This window comes from Zophobas morio, unplaced genomic scaffold (genome assembly GCF_036711695.1).
Source record: "Zophobas morio isolate AGI-343-1 ecotype UQ-CSIRO unplaced genomic scaffold, CSIRO_AGI_Zmor_V1 ptg000024l, whole genome shotgun sequence".
Taxonomy (NCBI): domain Eukaryota; kingdom Metazoa; phylum Arthropoda; class Insecta; order Coleoptera; family Tenebrionidae; genus Zophobas; species Zophobas morio.
The window spans coordinates 6,317,822-6,342,235 of NW_026972129.1; the positions used below are offsets into that span (position 1 = coordinate 6,317,822).

Sequence of the window (24,414 nt, forward strand, 5' to 3'; positions counted from 1 at the left end):
TAGTTTGATGGGAAAATTGACGAAAATGAATTTCTGCTGCCGAGTGTGAGTGTGCGCTGCATCTTGAAATTTCTTATTAACGTAGTTCTTCCTTGGAACAATCTAGACCCAAAAATCTTCTCGCTTTGTTGAAAGCATTGGCCACTCCAACATGTTAACCAAGCATCAAGATGAACTTACGCTGTTGCTTGACAGGTTAGCATTGTCTCGGAAGTTAAGTAGTAGGTTTTGTCCCAGCTTTGAAAAAGAATTGCTATCCATCGATCAGAACGTACGGAAAAGATGTTGAAAACTTTGTGCCATTAGACGTTTTGAAGTCCCATAATGTCAAATCATATTAAAATTTGTTAAAATTATTAATGATGACTACTATTTTTTTGTGGACCCTTCCACTGCTAAAAAATTTGAAGAAAATTGGAATACCGTGGCATCATAATTTTAAAAATAAACTCTGGTTATAAAACCTTAGAGAAGAAGTCAATCAAATCAGGTAAAAATATAAAGGATATTCCATTTAAAACTTTGGTCTTTAACTTTTTTGTTTTCAATAATCAACCAGATATCGAAGAGCTCGCATTTAATGATTCACATTGTAAGTATCTAAATTTATCGATAAAGTGATATGAAACTATGGAAGAAAATATATTTCTTAAGTGTTGTCTCATGGCCAATCAATAGATGCACAAGGTTTGATGTCGTTTTAAAGATATTTGGTTACTACTGTTCCAATGTTCCACCAGATCGCTGTAAGACTTAAGATTGTATCAAAAATTGCATATTTCATAGAGAAAACTTGTTTGAGATCTATTAGACAAGGTTGCAAAAGCTATTTTTAGTTCGTTTGTGTGGTATTTTTTGTCAGTCTATTTAATAATCCTAGTAATCTGCGTTGTTGTATAATAAACAATAAAAAAGACAGTTTAAATGCGATCTTAAAATTGAATATTACCACAATAAAGTTTTCGAACTTTAAAATACTTGAGTGAGTGGTATTTGAAAATCTCAGCTAGTAAAAATACACGCGCATCAAATTATTTTTGTTTTCAATCCGGAATGAAATTTCATAACCACACAGTTCATGGACAAGTTCTACCCAAAAGATAAAGTTTTCTATAGTTATTTACACGAAATGGTTTAGCTTTATATGTTTTTGTTCCCATGCTTGTAATGATTAAATTCATATGTTGACAAAAAGAAAACACATGAACCTGGTATAAACTTGAATGGGCTATAACATCATTTAGAAGCAATCTAACATAGGAGTGTTCTATATAATGTAATTACTACTTAACCTACTTTTAAAGGATATCTTATATTTCCAGAAATTGGTTTCAGTTGTTGAGCTCAAAAATTTTAGTAGTCACTCCCACAAATAAAAAAACACTAATGAACGTACGTCTTCGGGTTTTCTATCTACATATTATAAGTTATCGAAATTTTGTAAAATTTGTGGTTTCTGGGTGAAAGAGAAAGCTTATTTGTTACGATACATAGAACGCATCCTTCTTAAAAAAAATTGTTCACATTCATTACAAAATATATGTAAAATATTAAGAAAATTGTTATATTTCTACAAATAATTTTTACAGTACAATATTTGATAATACTAATAATTGTAATAAACTGCTTACGTTACGATGAAGACGCCGAAAATGCATCGTAGATAGATATATACTCTATTAAGTTAAATTTTACTCCTTTGCTTGTATTCATATAACTGCAATATTTTGCTTCGTTTAAAAAAATACTGTTATAAACTTTGTTGTGCCATTAATTCAGTTTTGATGTAAAGCTTCAAATTTAAATATGTGGGTTAATAATAAATAGATATAAATTTTAGAGGGCACCAGATATTATAATAAGGCGATTGTATTTCAGGCTAAAAAAACTTTAACAAATTTCTCTGCTCAACGCTACAAAAATATTGATAAAATAACAAAGTTGTGTATCTACTTATAATTTATATAACGTATAACATGAATATAATTTTAAATGTGCCGTGTGAGATATGCAACTTTAAAACTTTTAGTTTATTCTTGTACGGCAGTTCTAAATAAAAACATAAAAATGTAGATGGAAATCTTATTTTCATGGCTGTTAGTTGTTGCAAGCGTCATATATTTATTTTAAAAATTTAATATAAAAGATGATGAATGGTTTGAAGGTATTACCTGGATCGTCGTGACAAATTTACTTTGACAGTGCAGAAAACATAATAGATTTATTTCCCACCATGTCATATTATCACAAAACATCCGATCTTATAGTGTTTGTATTAATAGTGTATTATTATCATTTTACTGTTTACCTATTTCATTCATTTAGAAGAATTGAAGTAGAGAAAATTAAATAAAGGAGAACTAAATACCTTAAAATTGAAAAGAAAAAAAAATTGGTCCATTTTAATTCAGAGAGGAACTTGGCAACAGATGCCTATGGTAGTCAACCAACAATACTCGCAAATAGATTTTATAATCAACTAGAGTTATTTTATAGTTGCTCTATGTATTATAACATTATACATTTGATTGAGCTTTCATTTGAAAAGTACTAGAGCACTGAACACGTTTTCCTTTTAGATTTAAGTGTTTTTATCATTTTATACCTTTAACATTCAATTTTTACTGTATGTACATAACATTAAATCTTATCTTATAATTCTAATGAAAAATGCAACATTATATTAATAATTTTGTTTAAGATCGATTGGGCGAAAGATTTATTTTTGATACGACGCACTGACGCTCATGGAGATAACGTAATAACTTATATCATAACGTTTTCCATTGCCTACGTTTTATATATTTAGATTTCACACTGTGAATGTGAAATATGTGTAACTCGTAAATAACTACTGTTCAGCTGTAAAGTAGAAATAAGTATATACCAGGTGTCTGGAAAATGGCGGATTAATTCTTCAGTAGGTTATATACGAGGGTTTGGGGAATCCCAAAGAAATAATAAAAACATTTTTTATGATATACTATTTTTTTGTATTTCGGGACTCGTGGACATAACAAATAAGAAGAAGAGATGTCTTCTACGTCGACAGTTTCGCAGTTTATTTTATCGCTTTTTCAAGACGTCTACAAGTTGTGAGATTACATTAAATTATATTTAAATTATATTATATGACTTACTCAATTATAACTACCATTTGCGTCTTAACTTAAAAAACGATGACATGTGAGAAATACAAAAAAAATAGTATAAAGTAAAAATGGACGAGAATAAAATTATGAATTCTTTATGATGAGGAACACGAAAAAAACCTATTTTAAAGTAAATTTGGAAACACTGCACGCACCTAATGAGTGAATACCTTCGGCTCACTTTCTGATTTCTTGGTAATAATTGTGACAACCATAACAAACAGTAGTCAATACGCATTATTATTAATAAAACGAGCTGTTATTTTTCATTAATAAATAAATAAAAACTTTTAATATTACAATCATAAATAATAACCAAATACAAAACCAACAAAAAGAAAAATCCATGAAAGCATAACTAACTAAACATTCGGTATATACTGATTATGCCAAAGCTTTCGACAGAGTAAATCATAGACTGCTTATTATGAAATTGCAAAGATTAGGTTTTTAGGATTTATCGATTAAATGGTTATCGTCTTTTCTGTTGGGTAGAATGCAGCAAGTTCGCATTGGGAATTGCTTTTCTTCTTTCTTTAATGTTCCGTCAGGTGTCCCGCAGGGTACCCATTGTGGTCCTATCCTTTTTTTTATTATTTGTGAATGATGTGACTCAATGCTTTAATTATTCGAATTACTTACTATATGCTGATGACCTAAAGCTTTTTAAAAATATACGATCGGTTCAAGATGCAGTGCAACTTCAGGTAGACCTAGATTCACTTGGCGAATGGTGTGATAACAATTGGCTCCCTTTGAATATTAAAAAATGTTATGTTTTATCATTTCTTAATTTAAAATCTCGTATTGAGTTTAACTATCAAATTAACTGTCATGCTGTTACTCGTGTTTTTGAGATAAAGGATTTGGGTGTGATATTTGACTCGGGTCTCACATTTAAGAATCATTATGGTTATATTTTTAATAAATCCTTAAACATGTGGGGTTTCATTTGGCGTAATTGCAAAGATTTGTCAGCGTCAGCATTGAGAATTCTGTATTGTTCGTTAGTACGGTCACATTTGGAGTATTGCTCCTCTGTTTGGTGTCCAATTTATAATGTAGACTCTTTATTACTGGAAAAGGTTCAGAAGAAATTTCTTAGAACAATTGAGTTTAAGATGGGACATAGACATGTTAGAGGTGAATATAGTTGGATAATGAGTTGTTTCAACATTCAGGAACTAGGCATACGGAGATGTATTAATGACGCGCATACACTTCACAACATTATCAATGGCCGTATTGATAATTCTGAATTACTAAGGAGATTGACATTTTTGGTACCGGCATCAGGAAGCTGCACTACTCGTAGCAGAAATATATTTAGAATTCGATTGGCAACATCAAATTTAGCAAAAAATCATCCTTTGCGAAGAATGATGGACGCTGCTAACCGCTATACAAATGATGATAAAGTTGAAATCTTCAATTCTTCAGTGTCTAAGTTCAGGAAGCAAATTTTAAAGTACTTCGGTTTTTAATGATATGAGGTGGTTATTAGTATACATGTATATATATATTTAGTTAATTATGTTTAAGAGTGTAATTATTTTTTTTTTTTTGTAAGTGGGGTTTTCCCGTTAATAAATAAACTAAACTAAACTAAACACTAGAGATGTTCAAAATTCCTGCCTTGTAGAGAAATATTATTGTCAAATGTAATTTTATCAGACAAAAACAACACAACCACATCTTTGTATATTCTAATCGAAATGGTCTTTAAACATGGTCATCGGCGAGAGAAGTATTGACTAAAAGTTTTATTATTAGTTGATTGTTAAGAGCGTCGCGGAGAGTTAATCTGCCTCCTAGTATAGTTTTAGTAGTGAAGTGGGTATTTAGACATTTTGGATTTGTTTTAAGAAAATCGTGTAGACGAATTAAATTACACTACTAACTATAACAGCGATAACTTCGCAACTTAAACGCATTCGCTCATTCGACTCTTGACTGAATTATGTATTTCGGCGATCCAGCTCTTTCTCGAATTGGGTATTCGCGACTTTCGCTTCCAGGCTTTTCACACGCCGTTTCGAGACTTTTTCTGGGCCCGTCGAGACAACCGCTTGCATACGCGCGGCCGATGAGTCAGACTACATACGAGAAGAATTGCGTACAGACGACCCATGGGCGTCGTACCGGGGCGGCGTATGGGTTTATTTCGTAACAATACATACAGGATGTTTCGTCAGTACTTCTTGATGCTTACAAATTTCAATCTTGAACATTTTTAAATTGGTCATAGTTATGAATTTTTTGGACAAAAATTCAACGGTCGAAATAAGACTAGGCAAAACATTTTTTAATGTATCCTTGTTTATAGAGTGCTACATATGTCATTATCAAATTATTTGTAATGAAATTTTATGAAAATAACAATTACGCTATATTATTATTATTAGTTATTTTGACAGACATTTTAGGGAGTAAGGGAAATCAAAAATACATATACATCATAACAGTCTATTATTGGATTGCAATAAAATTAACAAAAAATAATATGAACAATACTTAGTTACAGTGTATTTATTTGTATTTTGGAAATAGTCTACAAAAAATGTCATTTTCAATTTTTGATCGAGTATGGATGTTTCTGTACGTCAACATGGTTGTCTATATCGGGTGTTCACGTTGATATGTTCCATTCTAATATCTTTGAAAAGACTGAATTTTGAAATTTAGAACGATAACACGAAGAAATCTATAAAATACATGCAGTATTAGGTAAAATAGCAGGATCATCGAAAAACATAAGATAATCGAGAAGAGTGTACGCAGAAAATTTTGTATATTTAGTACCTCTAGCCTTTATGCGAATATCAAAATGTTTAAAAAACTAAACTGAATGTTTAAAAAAAAGACACTACAAATAGAAAACAAACTGTTGATGTTTGGGAAGGTTTAATATGAACAATTTTGAAACCATCGTTCCAATTTAAGCTTTCTATCCCTTGAAATACAACAAACTGGTAAACAGTGATGCTGTCATTCAAAAAATGTTTAAACCATTGAATCTAATTCTAGTTACGTATCAAGTTTTATAAAATATACTAAGTCGTTTAAAAATATCCGTCACTCTATTTAAAAGGAAGAAATGATTTCATTTTAAAGGCGATATAACTGCAACAGTGTATGTATTTTATAATTTTCTTTATGCTACAAATAATCTTTCCAAATTCCAGAAAAGTAAACTGGGACACCCGGTATATATATAAAACGTCAGTGTTCGTCTTAAGCATTTATTTTAAATCTCATTGTAAATAATGAGAAAATAAAAATGGTTTTAATTTTAAAATAGGCACCTACACTACACGTGTAAGAAAATAGATAGTTCTTTCACGAACTCTTTTGAATAAGTTCACTTGTAAAGTTGAACAACCTTAATTTATAAAGGGTAATACTATGTACTGGACACTAGAAATACAGGACAAGTAAATAATACAAAGTTTTTCAAACTAAGATTCATAAATGCAAAAACAAATTTTAATTGCCAAAATTAACTGTACAGTGTTTCTGAAAATCATTCCTCCATCTTTTTAGTCACCAGAAAAACAGATTTTATCTGAAATAAACTACAATAAAATACTAGATTTTACATTAAGAACTGGAAGGTTGAATCACTATGTGAAGATATGCTAAATATATTTGTTCCACATTTGTAAATATGTAGCATGAATATGTTTTGCGAGAATTATTTAATGTTCCTCACATTTCTGCGCTAGTTTGAAAGCATATGTTATAATAACGTTTAAAATATTAATTGAGATTAAACTATGTATGTTTCCAAAAATTTGTTTGTTATTTTATTTTACTATACCATCCAAAATAAATCGAAATTTTTGAGAAATATGTAGTTAGAAAGATATTAAAATAGCCACCTCAAAATGTACCCGAGCTACTTAAAAATTAAGAGTAATATGTTGTTTACCATCACATGGTATTTTGCACTTCCGATTGCATTTTAAAATATAGTATTTTACTTATAATTATACTTTTATCGTCAAATTTCGACGAACAACGACCGTTCAAGGGCAAGCAAGCGGTAGGCAGACGATTGATTATGAGATGCACTGTATGTTTCTTTCAGTTCATTTCTGAATTCACTGGTACGATACTGTGCTTATATAAATTTTGCAATCACAGATAATTTATTTTTATAATTAACATCTCAGTTCAGAAAAAATAAGATTTTTACTTGTTTTTCCTATATGCACGCAACTAGTACATATTTACAATAGTCTGTATAATAATATAAAACAATAATTTACTATGTTGTATACAATTTGCCTGATGCCTAAATTTGACATTGAGCATTAAACTTATATCACATAATAAAAATTTCTTGTACTTTAGAATTAATGAGTCTTCAACCAACGTCAGAAAAAGTGTAGAGTAAAATTTCACTCATTAAAATATTCAACTATTTTTTGTAGACTAGTGTACGTTCCAACAACAAGTCCAATAAAACCAAACAAAACAATGACACAATTTTTTGCTATGATTAATTTGCCTTTAACTCCATTTAAGGAATACCAAAATGTACTAGTCTGTATGATGGCAGGAAATGCTAAACCAAGTGCTGATAAACAAAATGCACCAAACAAGGAAATGAAGAGATCTAGTTTTGGAATGGCAACCGCTAAGGCAACTGAAAATATAAAAAGTTTAGGATGTATATATTTTTTAACATTATACTTACAAGTAATAAGGACTAGAGAAGTACGCACACAGTATTCAAACAATAATTGATAACGACTTTTTTCGCATTTTGGCAGTAAATATTCGTTCCACATAATATCAATTGCTACATACATTTGTAGGGGATGAGTAATGTAGATTGCAATAGCCAACATCACTTTCGCTACTTGCGCCAACCTACAAGAAAGAAACATGGTATCATCATAAATAATAATTTGATTATTATTGCTCATACACATCTCCCTTGTCTAAATTAAGGGTTATAGTATCTGCAACGTCTGATCCATAGGCAAGGTAACCCAATAATCCCATTCCCACATAAAGAACAACGATGGAAATCATCCCAATATTGAGGACTCCACACGGACCTTTGAAAGCTTTTGGTGTTTTCATTTCATTTTCTAAGGGCATGATCTGAAAATGAAATACTTTTCTAAATTTGTTCTAAGCTTATGGTGTAGTTATATATCTGACGATGAAGGTATGTGCAAAAACTTATTTTTAAACGACGTTATTAACAAAATACTTACCACGCCAATTGCTTCGAGAGCAAACAGAACAGTTCCAAAATATAAAGGAAAATCCTTTATTTCACCTGAGAGATTTCGGTCCTCAAAAGTGATATCTGCTTTGATTAAGTAATATAAAATAATTCCAAAACTTGCTATTGTGATGAAATTGGCAACTGTTGAAAAGGGAGCCAAAAATTTTAGATTTCTGATATAATTGATCAATATAAGAGGAAGTAGGAAGACTAGCATCCAAATTTTCACATCCAATTTGTCTGTGTACTCGTCTGCAACAGCTTTAACATTTTCGGCGATAAAAACGGTGTACACGCACCCAGCTCCCATCTGATATATCAGTAAGAATACGTTAATTATGTGCCTAAAAGAGATTCTATTTTAAACACAATCGTTTCTAAAAATAGACGACTTACACAGCAAAAGGTGCTAATTTCTTAAAAAATGAAGGTCCTTCGAGTAAAGCTAATTCTGCCGTAGCGGGGTAAGTTAAACTTGGTAACTTTTTTCTTTTACATAATTCGTATTCTGCTTGTATAATCATGTGTATGCAATATGTGCAAATTGCACCAATTACTATTGTACATATTATGCCCACTAAATATCCGGCATGGTAAAATGCAAGCGGCATAGACAATATGCCAGTGCCTAAACTTCCCTTGAGCAAATGTAGTAACGTTTCTGCATTTCTGTAAAACAAAAATAGGTAACATATCTGTATTGCGAAATGTTCCTGTTTTCAGAGATAACAACAGAACAACAGAACAACAGATGATAACGTTTATTAATTATTATTGACGTACTGATACCGTATACGAAGCTAATGTTATGTTACAATGTTGTGGGCAGGTGTGATTCTGATTACAGGTGGAAATATAATGAAAAATTAACATGAGTACAATTACAATATTTCGTAAATTGTATCTGTCTGATTTATTGCAAAACAATATTGATCATGATAATCAAAACAATGACAGTTAACGTGATTTTGAGTAGCATTTTTTTTTAAGTTTAAAGTTCAATTATCAACAAAAATAATCCTACAACTGCGTGGCAGCATTGTAGGCTATCGAAAAATGTTTCAGTTTAAACTTCAAAATTATATGAAATATAATTTTATATATATATAATATAAATCTTATAGACGAGTATTCGACGTAACTATTTTGTAAATCCATACAAGTGTAAATTGTATTCTGTGGGAGTTCCAAACATATGCATTACATTTTTTCTGGCACTCTATCCGAAATTTTACGTTAAAAACATAAAAAGTACATATGTATTATCTGTCAAAATTATCTAAAAAAAAAAACAATATACTTCAAGCAAAAATGTGCCCATCAATGTTGAGTATTTACAAGAGTAATTATTCACTGTAAAAATATTCAAATTATCCCTGAAAAAATTTCTTTAAAAATGTCTATTTTGGTTTACCTTTAGTCAATGAAAGAGAAAATATATGGAATACGTGCTAACCTACAAAGCAGAAATAATTTCACATGGACATACTCGTAGTTGTTGATGAATGACAAACGTGCTATCCATTAAATAGTTTGAATTAATTATTATTATAGATGCACGTCAATGCGATGATGTGACAAATACGTGTTAAAGCCAATTGATATTGCTAAGGAAAAACCGACATTAATCTTATTGAATCTGTAACAATGAAATCAATTGTATCTACGTCAAATTTAGAACAAAATTTAATTAGCTTCATGGATATACTACGTACGTTCGTAACATACTCTAAAAATAAATCATAATAATAAAAAAATTGACGACATTCAAACTGTTGCTAAATTCCTTCGGTTATGAAAACAACTTGAAAAATCATTAAAAACTATTTTACTACAATTAAAAGAACGATTGTCGTTCAGACAATACAAATGACGGCAGTTCTCTGAAAACATGTGAATAAATGCGATTATTTATGGCGTAATTTTTGAGCGGTTTAAAATATTTCACTCATATTTTTATACTCCCGATGCTGCCAAAACGTGACGAAAGTAACTTTTTCAAATATTTTATTACCTAACATGCATTAATCTAAGTAATAATAATAATAGACAACCAATGAATAATCAATAAAATTTACCAGTATTTTCTAAATTAAATAAATGAACAAATCACACCCATTGAGGCCTATTTCATATGTACGTGCAAATTTCATAGAATGTATATATTTTTTAAATATCTTCATTTATATCTCATGTTGATTATTTATATTTAATTAGCAAAGTAATGAAAGCTTCTTCTTAGAAGCACAAATTTCGCGTAAACATGACAATAATTTGTGTAACCATTACGCCTACTGTAAATGTACTGTATAATATAAAAAAAAATAATAGTAAGGTTGACGATCTCTCTCAATGGTACCATCGTCGACCTTACGATTTAATCGTAGTTACTTACGTGGTAGGATGTTCTACTTCTCTGTGTAAGTATGGTTCATATTCTCCAGTTGCTTCTTCTGCTTTTCTTAAGTCATTCATCTCAACCATCCCGGATTTTCCATTTTTCCGGGTAGCATCATCTGTAGAATTAAGAGCTGGCGTGACACTGGAAAGTATGACATTACAAAATTATTAAATCCTTGTACGGTGCTAAGTAACTTGTGTTAAATAATATTTAGAAGGCACGAAGCATCTGTGCATTAAGGACAGCTTTTATTGCATCCTTTGTAACCACTGATACGACCATGTGGATTACAAATTAGCAAGGCTTACCTAACCATTACAAGAACCAAGTTTGTTTTTATAAAATAGCTGCATTGATTTTTATCATTCAATGGCAGCATTGTTATTCAGCGTAACAGTCCTTGTTCGCTAATGCTATACACCAAAATTAGATACATTTTATTATGTAACGGATAATGAATTTTAAATGCGTGAAGTTTTGGATAAAAAACTATTGGAAACGTGATAAAAAGTATATAAAATTCATTTTTACACTTATGAGCACTAGATTTTGCAAATTAAGTGAATTACGTTGTCTTTCCTGCCTTTGATAAAGTAAGAAAAATTATCTGTTTATAAAAAGATACTTTATTTCAATTGGACACTCAAGCAGATTTTAAGTAGTTTTAAGTGACTAAGTATTTTTTTATGTATTGCTTAACGTACAAAGTTGATATTCATCGTTATCAGTTGCCTGAACCATTTGCACGATAGTTGTACTACTGAAATTATTCTAATTAATATTTCCTAATTAATGGACACGAACGTTCAATTTAGTTTAGATAAAGTATAAATACCTATATTTTATAACTTACCCATGAATGCTTTTACCGTCATCGTTAACGAAACCAGGGTTGTCGATTTGACCACTCATTATTTCTTGTTAAAATACTTTTTTGAAAAAAAAAACCTGAAACAAAACACTCTCAATTATATTTGTATTAAAAGCCTGGCGGACACACGTGAGCTTTATTCTTACAGCGATCCTATCATTGCAACTATCAGAAATACACTGGCAAGGAAACTGTGATAGAGTCAAACAACAACTAAAAGGTTTATACAGTATTTTTAATTTAGCAGAAAGGACGAACGAAGCAATACAAGTATTTACTATAGAATGAATTACTTTTAAGTACCTACCATTTTAACGAGTGTGACGTTATCTGTTTACTCCTTATTAAATACATATATACGTACCCGTGCGTATTGTTAAAATACATTTTAACTTATTAGTACATTAAAAAAACACTACATTCCAAATTTATCGCTGTACTTTTTTTATTTTCCATCTGTTTGATGGTCACATAACTGTATTTTATAGATATACTGATACAATATTAATGTTCTGCCAAAATATGTAAAGTAAACAGATACGCCAACATTTAATTGCATTCACTCTCACAGCTGCGGTAAAAGTACGAATATTTATTAATACACAACTTTCGACAAAATATTACTTTTTTTACATTATTTACTATTCATTATATTTACAGAGCAGGTAGGTGATTTTAACAAAAAAGTTTGTTGTTGAGTCATATAAGGTCAAATGCATGTACACATCCTTGACTAAAACATAATTCTTGCCTTTAACAACGCGTCACAAATAGAGAATCTTATTAAGGTTATACAAAAAAAAAAGATTTAAAACACACATATTTTTGCTCATCTATACATACATTATTATAATATAGGTATATTTTATGAACGAAAAAATTATGTATCATTTACAGAAGCGAAGCCGATTAACCACATTGTTTTCTGAAATCGAGAAAATTTAGATTTGAAAAAATACCTAGTCTTTGACCTAACATTACTGTAAATGTCATAGCTATATTTTGACGACAAAATGCATACTAGATTTCTTACAGGGTTATTATAAATGTTTCTTATATCGTAGGTTTTTAAAAAAGTATCTAAATATTTGCCTTTCCGCTTTTGTTTAAGCCACCTACAATGAAGAACTATTTATAATAACCCATAAGACAAAGATAAATATACAGAATGTCCGTACGATGAAGTAAATCTGATAACAAAGTTTAATGAAGTTTTGTAAAAATCACACCCTTTATTAATAAAACAGGTTAATTTATTTTGGTTCGAGCCATATTCCAACAACAATTTTAAATTTTTTTGGATAATCGTTAAATAACTGACATCAGACATCACTGATGTTTGTGTAGTGGATACTCTAGTAAAAAAGCACTCATTTACTTCAATATCTCTTTTTTGTGCTAAAAAAGATTTTAACCGTATTTGAAATACTTATGATGTTAGTGTGTGAGAAGAAAATACATAGATATCCATAAAGAATTAACTATATCGTCAATCGTACAATCAACTGTGAATAAAATAGATAAGCAGAGCACGTTTGAGATTTTCGTTGAACTGAACGTCCTGGTATACAAAAACAGGTACAACTGAATGTGCTAGTGGCAACTGAAGGAAATCCACATGCAGGTATGCGTCAGCCACAGAGATTTTGAAATAGGGAACATTGCGGTTGATAAAATACGCAGAATAAATATGCATATACCGTATACCGTCCGCACAATAATTCCATGTGTGAGACAGACCCAAATTTGGCTAGAAACATTATTTTTGACTTTTTCAGACATGGCTATGCTCTGATGTTGAATGGTTTCGCAAAACAGATAGAATTGTAAATTGTAATAGTAAATCCTCGTGAATGCATGAATTCTACATCTTGTGATAAAAACGGTGGTTTCTGATTACGATTTTTTTTAAATGATGTTTAAGCATAACGAATATATGCCATCGAAACATAAGGTAACAAAAGTATAAGTCAGTAGTTATTCTAAGAAAAGTCGTGTCAACCAAAAATCCGTATTGTCTTCCCAAATTAACATTAATTAATTATTAATTAAAATGTGTAGACAATAGCAGTTAAATAACTCCTTGATTTTTTAGGTATTTCGAGATACCATTAATGTAAATCAAGGTGTGCCACACTCTCCAGATTTGTTTTCACAACCATGCTAAAAATAAATATTTTCCGTTATAACAAATACACATGATCCTGAATTTATAGATCAAAAAATTGCGTATTTGCCATTTGAGATTTAGTTTCTGTTTAGTTACAATGACAGTTGCAGTAGAATTTAAGAACAAACAAACAACAATAAAGTGTGACATTTTTAATATAAGTATGAGAGGTATAAGTATTTGGCTGCTGATATTTTTGCAAAAGATGAATTATTATTAATTGTTACTTAGGTTAGTATGTAGAATTTCATTTTTGTTTTCCCCATTTGTATTCGGTATAATATTTCATTTTGTCTTTGTATTTATATTTGTTTATTTCTTTTTTTCTTTTCTTTTGTATTTACAATACTTAGTTTCTGTCAATTGCTCTGTAATAAGTTCGGATGAGCTGTTGGGCAATAAACACATTATTATTGTAAAGTTTTGTTTGAAGGTCAAAAACAAAGAAACTGTTTTAATTCTGTATAAAAGTTTCATCAATAGTAGCCTCGCGTAAATTACAAAAGCATTTTTTTTACCACCAAGATTATCAAAAACGCCAAACGCATTCAGATAAGACCGTTATTCGCGGATAGTAAAAATCTAAGAACCAGATTGAAGTGGTTCACGTGGGCCCACCATTTGGACCAGATTCCGAGAGCTCCGGTCGTTTGCTTTGCGAATATTTTTGATGGCCGTCATGTGTACTATATTAATGTAATATAAATACAAACATTTGATTATTTACGGTTTGAAACTAAGAAGGTACTGGCAAATTTTCAATAAAACGACAAATTTCATTTGCAGTAGCGCTACACTTAAAATATTTTGTGAAAGCATTTTTAGTGGTTCTTTTAAGAGTATAAAGTGGACACCTGTTTAATAAAAGAGCCGTAGCTCGAGGGCTTTTATCTGCAAGAACGCAAGATCGAACAAACTGGTCTACGTTATGTTCGGATATAAAATTTCGAGAAAGTTTGCCCATATTATTACTTGCAAGTCAAGAACACGAGACATACTTTTTAACACAAGAACCATAACGACTAATTTACGTCATCCACGGTAGGACCTTCCTGATAACACGGCGTCAATTAATTGTATCAGTATTTTAAAATTATTTAAATGGTAATATAATAAGTTATAATACTTATAACACAACTACTGCAAGATCTTAAAAGATTTTGGACATGTATTTTTTCTTACACTTATTTTATGTCTTCTTTTTAATGTCATTACTTGCCTCAGTCTGGTAATCTATCGAAATACGTTTTTTTATAAAACTTTTCATTTTTCGTATAAATAAATATATAAAAAAAATATACCGTAATATTCTTCCACCAAAATCATAAAAACTTAACAGTGACTTTAAAAAAAAAAGCTGATGACATAATACGAAAAACATGTATGCATATTTGATGTGTTTCATTCTTTAGACACTCACTGTGTACCTCTATAACTCTTGTATGCTCTCTGTCGTTCAATGTGTATCTGTTATAAGCACACAAATTTTGTGCGTTAATTAAATTCTTGTTTGCTATATACGCACCAACTTAGCGATGTAAATTAATAATGTAGATAACATTTTCATTATTTCACGGTCGTTTATATATTTTCGTGCATATATTAACGTTTTTACTTCTTGGAAGATATACTGTTTGATATTCCGGTTTCATTAATTATTATTTGCTGCAAAAAATGTAATAAAAAATGAGCCAAAACTTGTTTTTATACTGCGTCGACGAGATGTTTCGTGTCGACATGATGTTTCGTACTTCCCATAGATGTACGAAACATTATGTTATGAATATAAGGTATTATTATATTTTTCGGCATAGATATCTGGCAATATTTTGTTACAGTTTACAAAAGAAAATAGTTTGTGTAGCATAAAATTTACTTTATATTAGAAACAGCGTAATTTTCGTTTTTCACATGAATGAGTAGAACGCTGAGTCAGTAATTTTAAGAAGAGCCATAAAATATTTACATAATTTCGCAGTTTTCTTGGTACCTATGCAGGTTCTAATAAACAAATTTACTTGCTTCTGCATAAATTACGTCTAAACAATTGGCTTTATTCTGTGAATATTCCACAGGAAGTCTAGTAGCTGCCCATAGAAGACGCTTTATTGATATCTTGAAACTTACATTGTAAAATTAATATTACTACTTACTATAAAATACAATGTGCGTTCAGTTGCTTCAGTTTCAATTTAATTTCAAAAACAACGTAATTTTGTGCATAAAATAGAAGCAAGGAAAATTTTTATCCACATTTTTACCAGTTACAACAAGTTTTCTTCGAAAATTTATTGAAGTGGAACTTAGTATAAACAATTAACTCATTTTGTTGAGAAACAAATTTTCCAAGCGAATGTGCAAACTCATTCTAAATTATTACTTGTAGGTAAGTGTTTGATAAGATCAGATTTTTTATATAAAATGAGTTTATTGATATTTGACAGATTATTATTTACAGTTACTAATTTGAAGATAATATGTGTCAGTTACCTTGAATTACGAACTTGAAAAATAAAGTAATGAGGATACAAGGAGGCAGTAAAATTACAGTATAAATGAATGAATATGTATGTAGTACGACAATTTGGTCCACGTGTAGGCCAAATTGACAACTACTCTGTCGTATTCATCATAATGTATGCAATTCTCCTAAGGACTTAAGTAGTCTTCTCGACCTCATTGCAAAAATAATTTATCAATAGAATCTCGTAGGAAAGAGCTTGTTATCTATTAAGTAAAGTGGTTTTTTATTGCTTACTTCTTTAATGCACTGAATTATATATTCGGTATTCAAAACAACATTTTCGTTTTTAGTGTAACATACGGCTTATTAACATATAAATAATAGCTATTTAATTGATTTTATAAATCAAACAATTTTGAAATTTATAGAGTAAGTTGTTCTCTAACGTAACTAAAAAATAATGTTTATTATCAATCATACAAAAATACGACCTTTTGTTTCTCGTTTGTCAACTAAACTTTCGTTTTGGGAGTGGAATGAACGAAAAAATCTTATTTTTTTGATTTTACAATTAGCTATATAATTTATTGCACAAACTTAACTACATGACAAAATCATTTTAAAAGTTACTCATGTAAAATGGCAAATATTTCTCTTAAAGTTACAACCAAATTGAATTTTTAACAGCTAAGCAAATTATTACTAGAAACAATAAAAACAGTTGAATATTCTATTTAATTTTCTTTATCAAGCATATTAACAGTTTTTTTCGCTTCAGATTTTATTAAAAAAATTTCATGTTATTAGAATTTAGTAATATTAAGAAGAGTAAATATAATAAATTAATTTAAAACAACGAAAAATTCCGTATTCTCCTGTAAACATTTCACTTGTATTTTAAACTAAATAAAAATATATTATATCATAAATTTTAGATTATGTCATCTATTTTAGAACGAATTTTGTATTTATAATATTTTAAATATTACGAAATTGTATTAAAATTTATGAATGGACGTGATATAAATGCATAACTAACAAAATTATGTTATTACATGCGTATTACAATGAGTTTTTTCATTTTTGTAATTAGACTGACAAAAGAATTTTACAAAATTACCTTTCGTAAAATCAGGTGGGTATTTTCGTTTTTTGAAGGGAGTAGAACGTATTCCTATTTAAAGTCACAAAATTTTTCAACACCAAACACATACCAATAAAAAGCGCCACTGTGATAGTTGCTAACATCGACAGTGCAAACAATAAACAAAAATTTCAGTCAAACGCGTTGCTTTTATAACTACGATCTCGCTGATTGTTGACAGACCAGTGACGGCGCGAATGAATATAAAATATGTACTCGAGGTAAGAGACCCAGGTATTCTTGATTCTCTAGAAACGTCGGAAATCTCCACTGTTTTTCACTTCGATAAATACCAATTTTCGTTTAAAGTTATCAATTTAAATACTTAACTAACACTTATTTAAGTATACAATTTAACTAGTTTCTCGAATAACTTAATAATGCCATGCATATTTAACGTGTAAGTGATTCATTTACGATATTTTTGCACTTTATGGTTTCAGAAGTTTTTAATAGATATAAAAGTGTCTAAATACACATAAATATTTTATAGGACAAGTTAGCAATAAAACTCATTGTGCAATGGTAGAAGTGAGTAATATATCTTTTTTATTTAAATAAAACCTTGATAACCAACCCTCATACCTATAAATGAATACAAAAATTTTATTACTCACTTTCCAAAATCAGAAATGTCTATTGAGTTATTTTTTTCAAAATACTACAATAAAAAATTGTCTAAGGTTATTTAGATGGAACTTCCCTCGGTCCTGAAGTACAGCCAAACAAATGCCTTCAGCTTCTTCGAAAAATGATAAAATTTTATTGTTTTAATAATGACCCATATAAGCTAAAGTAAAGATATGTTTGGACTGTTATACTACAGGTGAAGAAGCAAGATTTGCGTCCATTTCAGGTGAGTAGTCCATAACAAATTTCTGTGATGACATCATCAACATTTTAGTAAGAACACATATCAACTTCAATAGGTGAGGTGTAATACTTGTATTAACAATAGGCTCTGTTCCAAAATTTTCTGGAAAATGGGGTGAACCATTTTTGATTTGATCAGTAAATAAATTGCATCATTAATTCAAATTTTTAGTCACCCTATATGAGCAATTCTAAAAAAATATTAATGAATTGATAAATCACAAGTACAGACTCATCAAATTTTGCACATTTTGCACATGTATTCGACAAACTTTTGAAACGTTTGCTGTATTTCAGAACATTCGGTTTGCTGTTTCAAAGTTAAACTAAATATTGCAATTGTTATGTTGTTATTCTTCGAAACAGTGTTAACACTGTCGTTGAGTGACGTAACCACAGTAGTTTGTCTCTAAATAAAAATAAATGTTTCGTATTCTAAAAAGCAGAAACCTATTATTTTCAATTATAGTGTTGATGCAGTTGATGGTGGCGAATACTTTTAAAGATCATGGAATTACTTACCACAATAAACTAATAAAAAAGATGTTTAGTGAACCTATGACCGAAAGTATGTCAAAAGCCTATAGAATGTATGGTTTCATTTACAGAAATTCTAAGACTTTTTCCAACATAACCACCCTCCGCAATCTGGAATTACTCAGATTTCGACTTGAATACAGAGTATAATAATTCTGATCTCTGATCTCGAAAACTATTAAATATGTTCAATTTTGTATCTTTAGAAAATAAGCGTATTTCTCTGATCCTTAGCTTTTTATGTGACTTATTAGTCAATAACAAAAAAGATTATATAACTTTCCTTGAAAAACTCAATTTCATTGTATGTCGTGTGCATTCACGTCAGTTTATAACATTTTATTTTTTAGCAACTAGAAAAAATGTAGACCTCCTACAGTTCTCACGTGTGAATTATTTAATAACCTGTATATATAAATTTTGTGGTACCTATGAACGCAGATTGCGCATACCCCAGATACTGTAAAACCAACCATTTATTATACAGTATACTGTACATGATTTATTCAGGAATTGCGTTTTTGACTTGAGTTTTCACTCGTGAGTTATTTTTACTTCCCGAGCGTAAGCTAAGGAAGTATTGGAATCAAGTCCATTGGGCGACTGGCTACTTTTATGTTTTCTCGATCTGTCATGACCCTTAGAGTATGAAAAAATATGTCTTCCTTTTCCGTCAGTCTGTCTGTCAGTCTGTCGTCGTCTAATCATCCCCACCAATAATTTGATGATGTCATCTCAAAATTGTACATAGTCAATGGGTTTTAAATTATATAAAATTAGTTGACGCGGTGAACTTTGTACCACCTTAGAACAATAATTGCGGCTTCATCTATTGTAGGAGCATTGAATTGTCGTTCGTGTGTTCTAGCGGGTCGTTTATCTGCTCTGATTACGACTTTATGGTCATCACTTGGCATACGATCCAACGCAGTTTTGAACAACCGAATCAATGCATGATGTTCAGGAAGTATTTGCTTCAAATCTTAAATTATTTCTTTTTTCATTGCGTTATTCATCGTTTGATGCCGATCAAGTTGGTCCTACATATTGACCATGAAGTAAATTTGTAAGAATTTATGCTGTGAATCTTCAACCGATTACAATGATCCAATTCTATGGTGAATTTGTCCTTGGATTTGTAAAGTCGAAGCGAAGTGGTCATTGATGATCTGATCTATGATCACCAAAAATGAAGATTATTCTCTTATTAACAAAAATTACCTTAAATGTCGGATTGAATATGCGTTCTTCGATAATATTTGCTGTAAATGAAGTCATTTGGAAACATATGGTACGTTGTACCTTTGAGCGTTCGAAAGAAAATGTCGTGATTCTTGAGTTTCGCCATGAAGCAATGAATGCAATGGCTCAGGTGGCGGAGGCAACAGTGGCAATTTAACCTTTCCACTGAGACAGCACAAATCCAGGCGTTACTTCAGCGAACTTAAATGCACCACAATGGACACACACAACCATCTTCTTCTTCTTCTTCTTCTTCTTTTTTTTATTCTTATTTTTTTCTTCTTCAATTCAAACGAAAGAGTGCGAGCAAATTAACACTTGCAGCATTAATTTCTTTTTACGGCTCGACGTTGATGATCGCTGTGTTCCACTGAGACAGCACAATCCAGGCGTTTCTCCAGCGAACTTAAATGCACCGCAATGGACACATACAACCTTCTTCTTCTTCTTCTTCTTCTTCTTCTTCATCTTCTTCTTTTTCTTCTTCTTCTTCAATTCGAACAAAAGAGTGCCAGCAAATTAACACTTGAAGCATTTATTTCTTTTTACGCCTCGACGTTGTTGATCACTGTGTTCTGCTCGACAATTTCTCCTTGCCAACCGAGGCGTTTCAAGTATGGCCTTTCTGTGTTCTTGTTTTTGTAAAGGACGAAGTCGGGCCATACTAACACGGTGCTCCTCTCTTGCGTTTATTCTTCATCAGCAGTGGATTGATTCACAATATTCCGCAGTCTAATTGCATTAAAGCTTCATTGTGAAAAACTCGATCTTCTCGCTCGCGCCATTGAAAAGAACACTGTGGCGGATATTACTGACTTTGCTTCTATTATTATGCGACACACACAATCACAAATGTCATAACCTGAATTGTCTTGGCGCGTAGCATGACAACTGTCATAACCTAACAAACCAAACGTCGTCAATTTGTTTAATCTTTAATTTTTTTTTAATTTTCCAAATGTTTTAATACTTATTATCCTATTCCCGACAAAAACAAATCCAAAAACACAAAAATAAAAAAAATTGGTCCAGCCGACTTTGTTATATATATATAGATAGATAACCTACTCCTAACCGTATAGTTTATGAATCCGTGTTGAGATTTTACCCGAGACATCCACATTTTTAGCAAAAAAAAGCAAAAAAATCAAAATTTTATAACAACATTTCGCAATTTAATTTTGAATCGGCATAACCGAATGCTTTGAAATCTTGCAGACATTTTAAAGCTATCGTGAACATGATAAATTTTTAATCAAAAAACTTATGACATCATCCCAAAATTTTGCCGAATAAACCCTATCTAATGTGCAAAATATTATGAGTCTGTACTTGTGATTTACCGGTGCATTCATATTTTTTAGAATTGCTTATACAGAGTGACAAAAAAATATTAATGAATGTGTCAATTTATTTTATTGATTAAATCAGAAACTGCAAAACCGAATGTTTTTAAATCTTGCGAAAAAAATTGGCCACCCTGAAAAATTTCGCAAAACCACCTTAAAAATTATTAATTTAACTAGTGATCGTTATTTTATTAAAGAACCATTCACTGTTTACACATTTAATAATTAAACGCAGAATTAAATTTAATTTAACAAAATAACAGAAACAGACTCAGTACGATATTTTCTAAATTAAAACAATAAAGGAGCATGTTGTTGTAAAAAGTGTTTTTCATCATTTGATTATAAGTTTGGCAGTTAGTACGCTCGTTTTCATGCGAAAACAATGTCGTTGACTCTTACAGACGTTTTTCAAATTGCTCTGTTTCTGTTCATTTGTTAAATTAAATTTAATTCTGCGTTTATTTGTCTTCTTTTTTTTGCTAATTTATACATCATTTTTTATTTTTTATTGATTGATTTATTGATTGATTGATTGATTGATTGATTTAATTTATTAATTTATTGATTTATTTATTTATTTATTTATTTATTTATTTATGTATTTATTTATTTATTTATTTATTTATTTATTTATTTATTTATTGATTTATTTATTTATTTATTTATTTATTTATTTATTTATTTATTTATTTATGTATTTATTTATTTATTTATTTATTTATTTATTTATTTATTTGTAACGGAATCTCCAATTTACATTTTGAATTATTAAACTAAATTAACTAATAAATAATACATATTCTAACAGAGTGTTCCCTAGTAAGTAAATTCGAAACAAAATATTCATGGTTTGGCGGTTACTAATATGAAAACAATAAATAATGAACTAAAATCTACTGTTATAAAATAACGAAATTTTGAATTTAAATTTGGTCAAAGGAGAACCAAACATCGATATATTGCTGTTATTCGAATAGTCATTTGCAGATAGCTTCATTCTATGTAAAGGATGATTACGACCTATATTCGACGTCGATGGTGCTACCCTAAAAATATCTTTACTTCTAGTTGTGCGGTTGTTGACGGCAGGGCACAAAAAGGATAGTCTTGGTAGCAGCGATGGATTGTCAATACGACCATTTATTATCCCGTGCAGAACACAAGCATCCGTTTATATCTTCGAATATATAGGGGTTGTATATTAAAAAGATGTTGAATCCAAATGTAGTCGCTTTTAATATGTTTGAAGCCAACTTTAAATTCGAGAGCTCTCAAAAATTTTTTCTGAGGATTTTCTAGCAACTCCCGATCAACATTATGTAAAGGTGACCAAACAGGTGAAGAATCTAAGTGTCTCCGAACTAAGGAGCAATATAAACTTTTGAGGACCAAAGGTGAAAGCTCATGGATTTTAAAGGTTTATTCGTTGCAAAAAATATTGTACACAACAGGTTCGTGAGCCTGCTTCCCGCATTCACGCAAATGCGGCACTCCCTTCGGTCGTGCCGCAAACAAGCGTTCATGCGGGGAGCAGGCTATCCGGAACTAGTTGTGTAAATTACTATTTTGCAAGGAATAAACCTTTAAACTGAAGAGATTAACTGTGAGTTATTTATCAACAACGGCATTGACAGCGCCGTCAACACGTCACGATGTTGACACTACCCAAAGTCATTTAATAGATAAGGTTGCCACATTGGGATGCCATATTGATACGTCACAAGGGGCTCTCAAATGGCGCGAAAATTGCCCGTTTTAAATACTCGAGTAACGCACTAAAGACGGAAACTTTTAATCAAGTGACCGCTTCTACTTCGCAAATTTCAATCCTGTGTAAAGAACAATTTAATAAACCTCAAGAAAAATGTTTTGCTGCCAGTAGAATTTGAAAATAACAAATGCGACACTATTAAATGATTTTTTTTTATGCAAAAAAAACTGAAAATCTGCATTTACTGGTTTACTTTTTCCTTTCTAGTAATATATCAAAACATTTCATTTTAGCTTAAACACAAATAAATTTAATTTAAGGCAAAATAGAGTTACACGAGTCACAGTACTAACACCAAACGTCAGAATTAGCGGTACAGATCGTACAGATTAAAGGCATCAGCTGATCGGTCACACCAACTCAAAATTACAAGTTACTAAAAATTCCCAAGTAATAGCAACCTCATTTTGACGTCACATGGGGCTGACACCTCTCCTCCCCCGTAAGCGATTTTGCCCACATACTCGTTTATGTGGTAACCTGTTCTCTATTAACTAACCTTGACTAATACTCATCTAGAAGTGATTACATCTTTGTTGTAAAGACCTTCCAATAGATATAGTAATATGTATTAATATATTGATAGTTTCCAGACGGTGAACGGGTACTTTCATTTTCCTCCACGTTTCATGGCCCCTAGAATATGCAAAAATAGACCTCCGGTTTCTATCTGTCTGTTTGCCTGTCGTTTATCATCTGTCTGTATCGATTTTTATTAGCAAGGTAAAACGCTAATCAAAATGTGTCTGATCGTCCCCACCAACCATGAGATGATCATCTTCAAATTTTGCATAGTAAATGTTATTTAAATTTTATAAAATAATGTGCTTTAAGGGCCAGTTTATACAAAGCGAATTAGATCCTTAATTAATTTAACACAGGATTAAAAAGTAAAATATGAATCCGTGATTGGTTAAAACATGTACGTTGCATAACAACGAACCTCAATTAAAAGTTAATCGCGCTTAACTATTTTCGCCTTCCATAGATCGGATCCTGGACTTGCGGTTTATGAGTCCATCTTAATTTTTCACCCTAGACATAAAATAATTTAATAAAAATTGTATAAGAATATTTTATGGCCAACAGGCATTTTTACCATTTACAGGGAAATGTTAACAATAACTATCAATTGGATTAGCAATTACAAAAAATTAGTCGAATTTCCATCGCCTTAAGTACACAAAAATCA

The 24,414-nt window shown here is 30.5% G+C and overlaps 1 protein-coding gene across 2 annotated transcripts; it reads right to left on the reverse strand.

Annotated features, from left to right (window-relative positions):
* Nucleotides 1-5,604: 5,604 nt before the first annotated feature.
* On the reverse strand, nucleotides 5,605-17,557 carry LOC135134932 (proton-coupled amino acid transporter-like protein CG1139). 2 transcript variants are annotated; one of them, XM_064063831.1, is made up of 9 exons: nucleotides 17,424-17,557; nucleotides 11,799-11,882; nucleotides 11,652-11,746; nucleotides 10,793-10,939; nucleotides 8,794-9,066; nucleotides 8,384-8,741; nucleotides 8,089-8,267; nucleotides 7,855-8,030; nucleotides 5,605-7,803 (listed from the first exon to the last, which is right to left on the reverse strand). In XM_064063831.1, exons 3-9 carry the CDS (start codon nucleotides 11,708-11,710, stop codon nucleotides 7,556-7,558), a joined length of 1,440 nt encoding a protein of 479 aa, XP_063919901.1. In that variant the 5' UTR covers nucleotides 11,711-11,746; nucleotides 11,799-11,882; nucleotides 17,424-17,557; the 3' UTR covers nucleotides 5,605-7,555. The 2 variants fall into 2 exon arrangements, with proteins under 2 accessions (XP_063919901.1, XP_063919902.1); XM_064063832.1 differs by lacking the exon at nucleotides 11,799-11,882 and having other exon boundaries at nucleotides 11,652-11,745; nucleotides 17,422-17,557.
* Nucleotides 17,558-24,414: the final 6,857 nt, after the last annotated feature.

Excerpts from the sequence above, each read along its gene's own strand:
- LOC135134932 (XM_064063831.1), bottom strand. The coding sequence starts at position 11,710 with ATGAGTGGTCAAATCGACAACCCTGGTTTCGTTAACGATGACGGTAAA. Across the intron at positions 8,268-8,383 it reads CTCTCGAAGCAATTGGCGTG|ATCATGCCCTTAGAAAATGA; the intron begins GTAAGTATTTTG and ends TTTCATTTTCAG. Across the intron at positions 7,804-7,854 it reads TTCTCTAGTCCTTATTACTT|TTGCCTTAGCGGTTGCCATT; the intron begins GTAAGTATAATG and ends TTATATTTTCAG.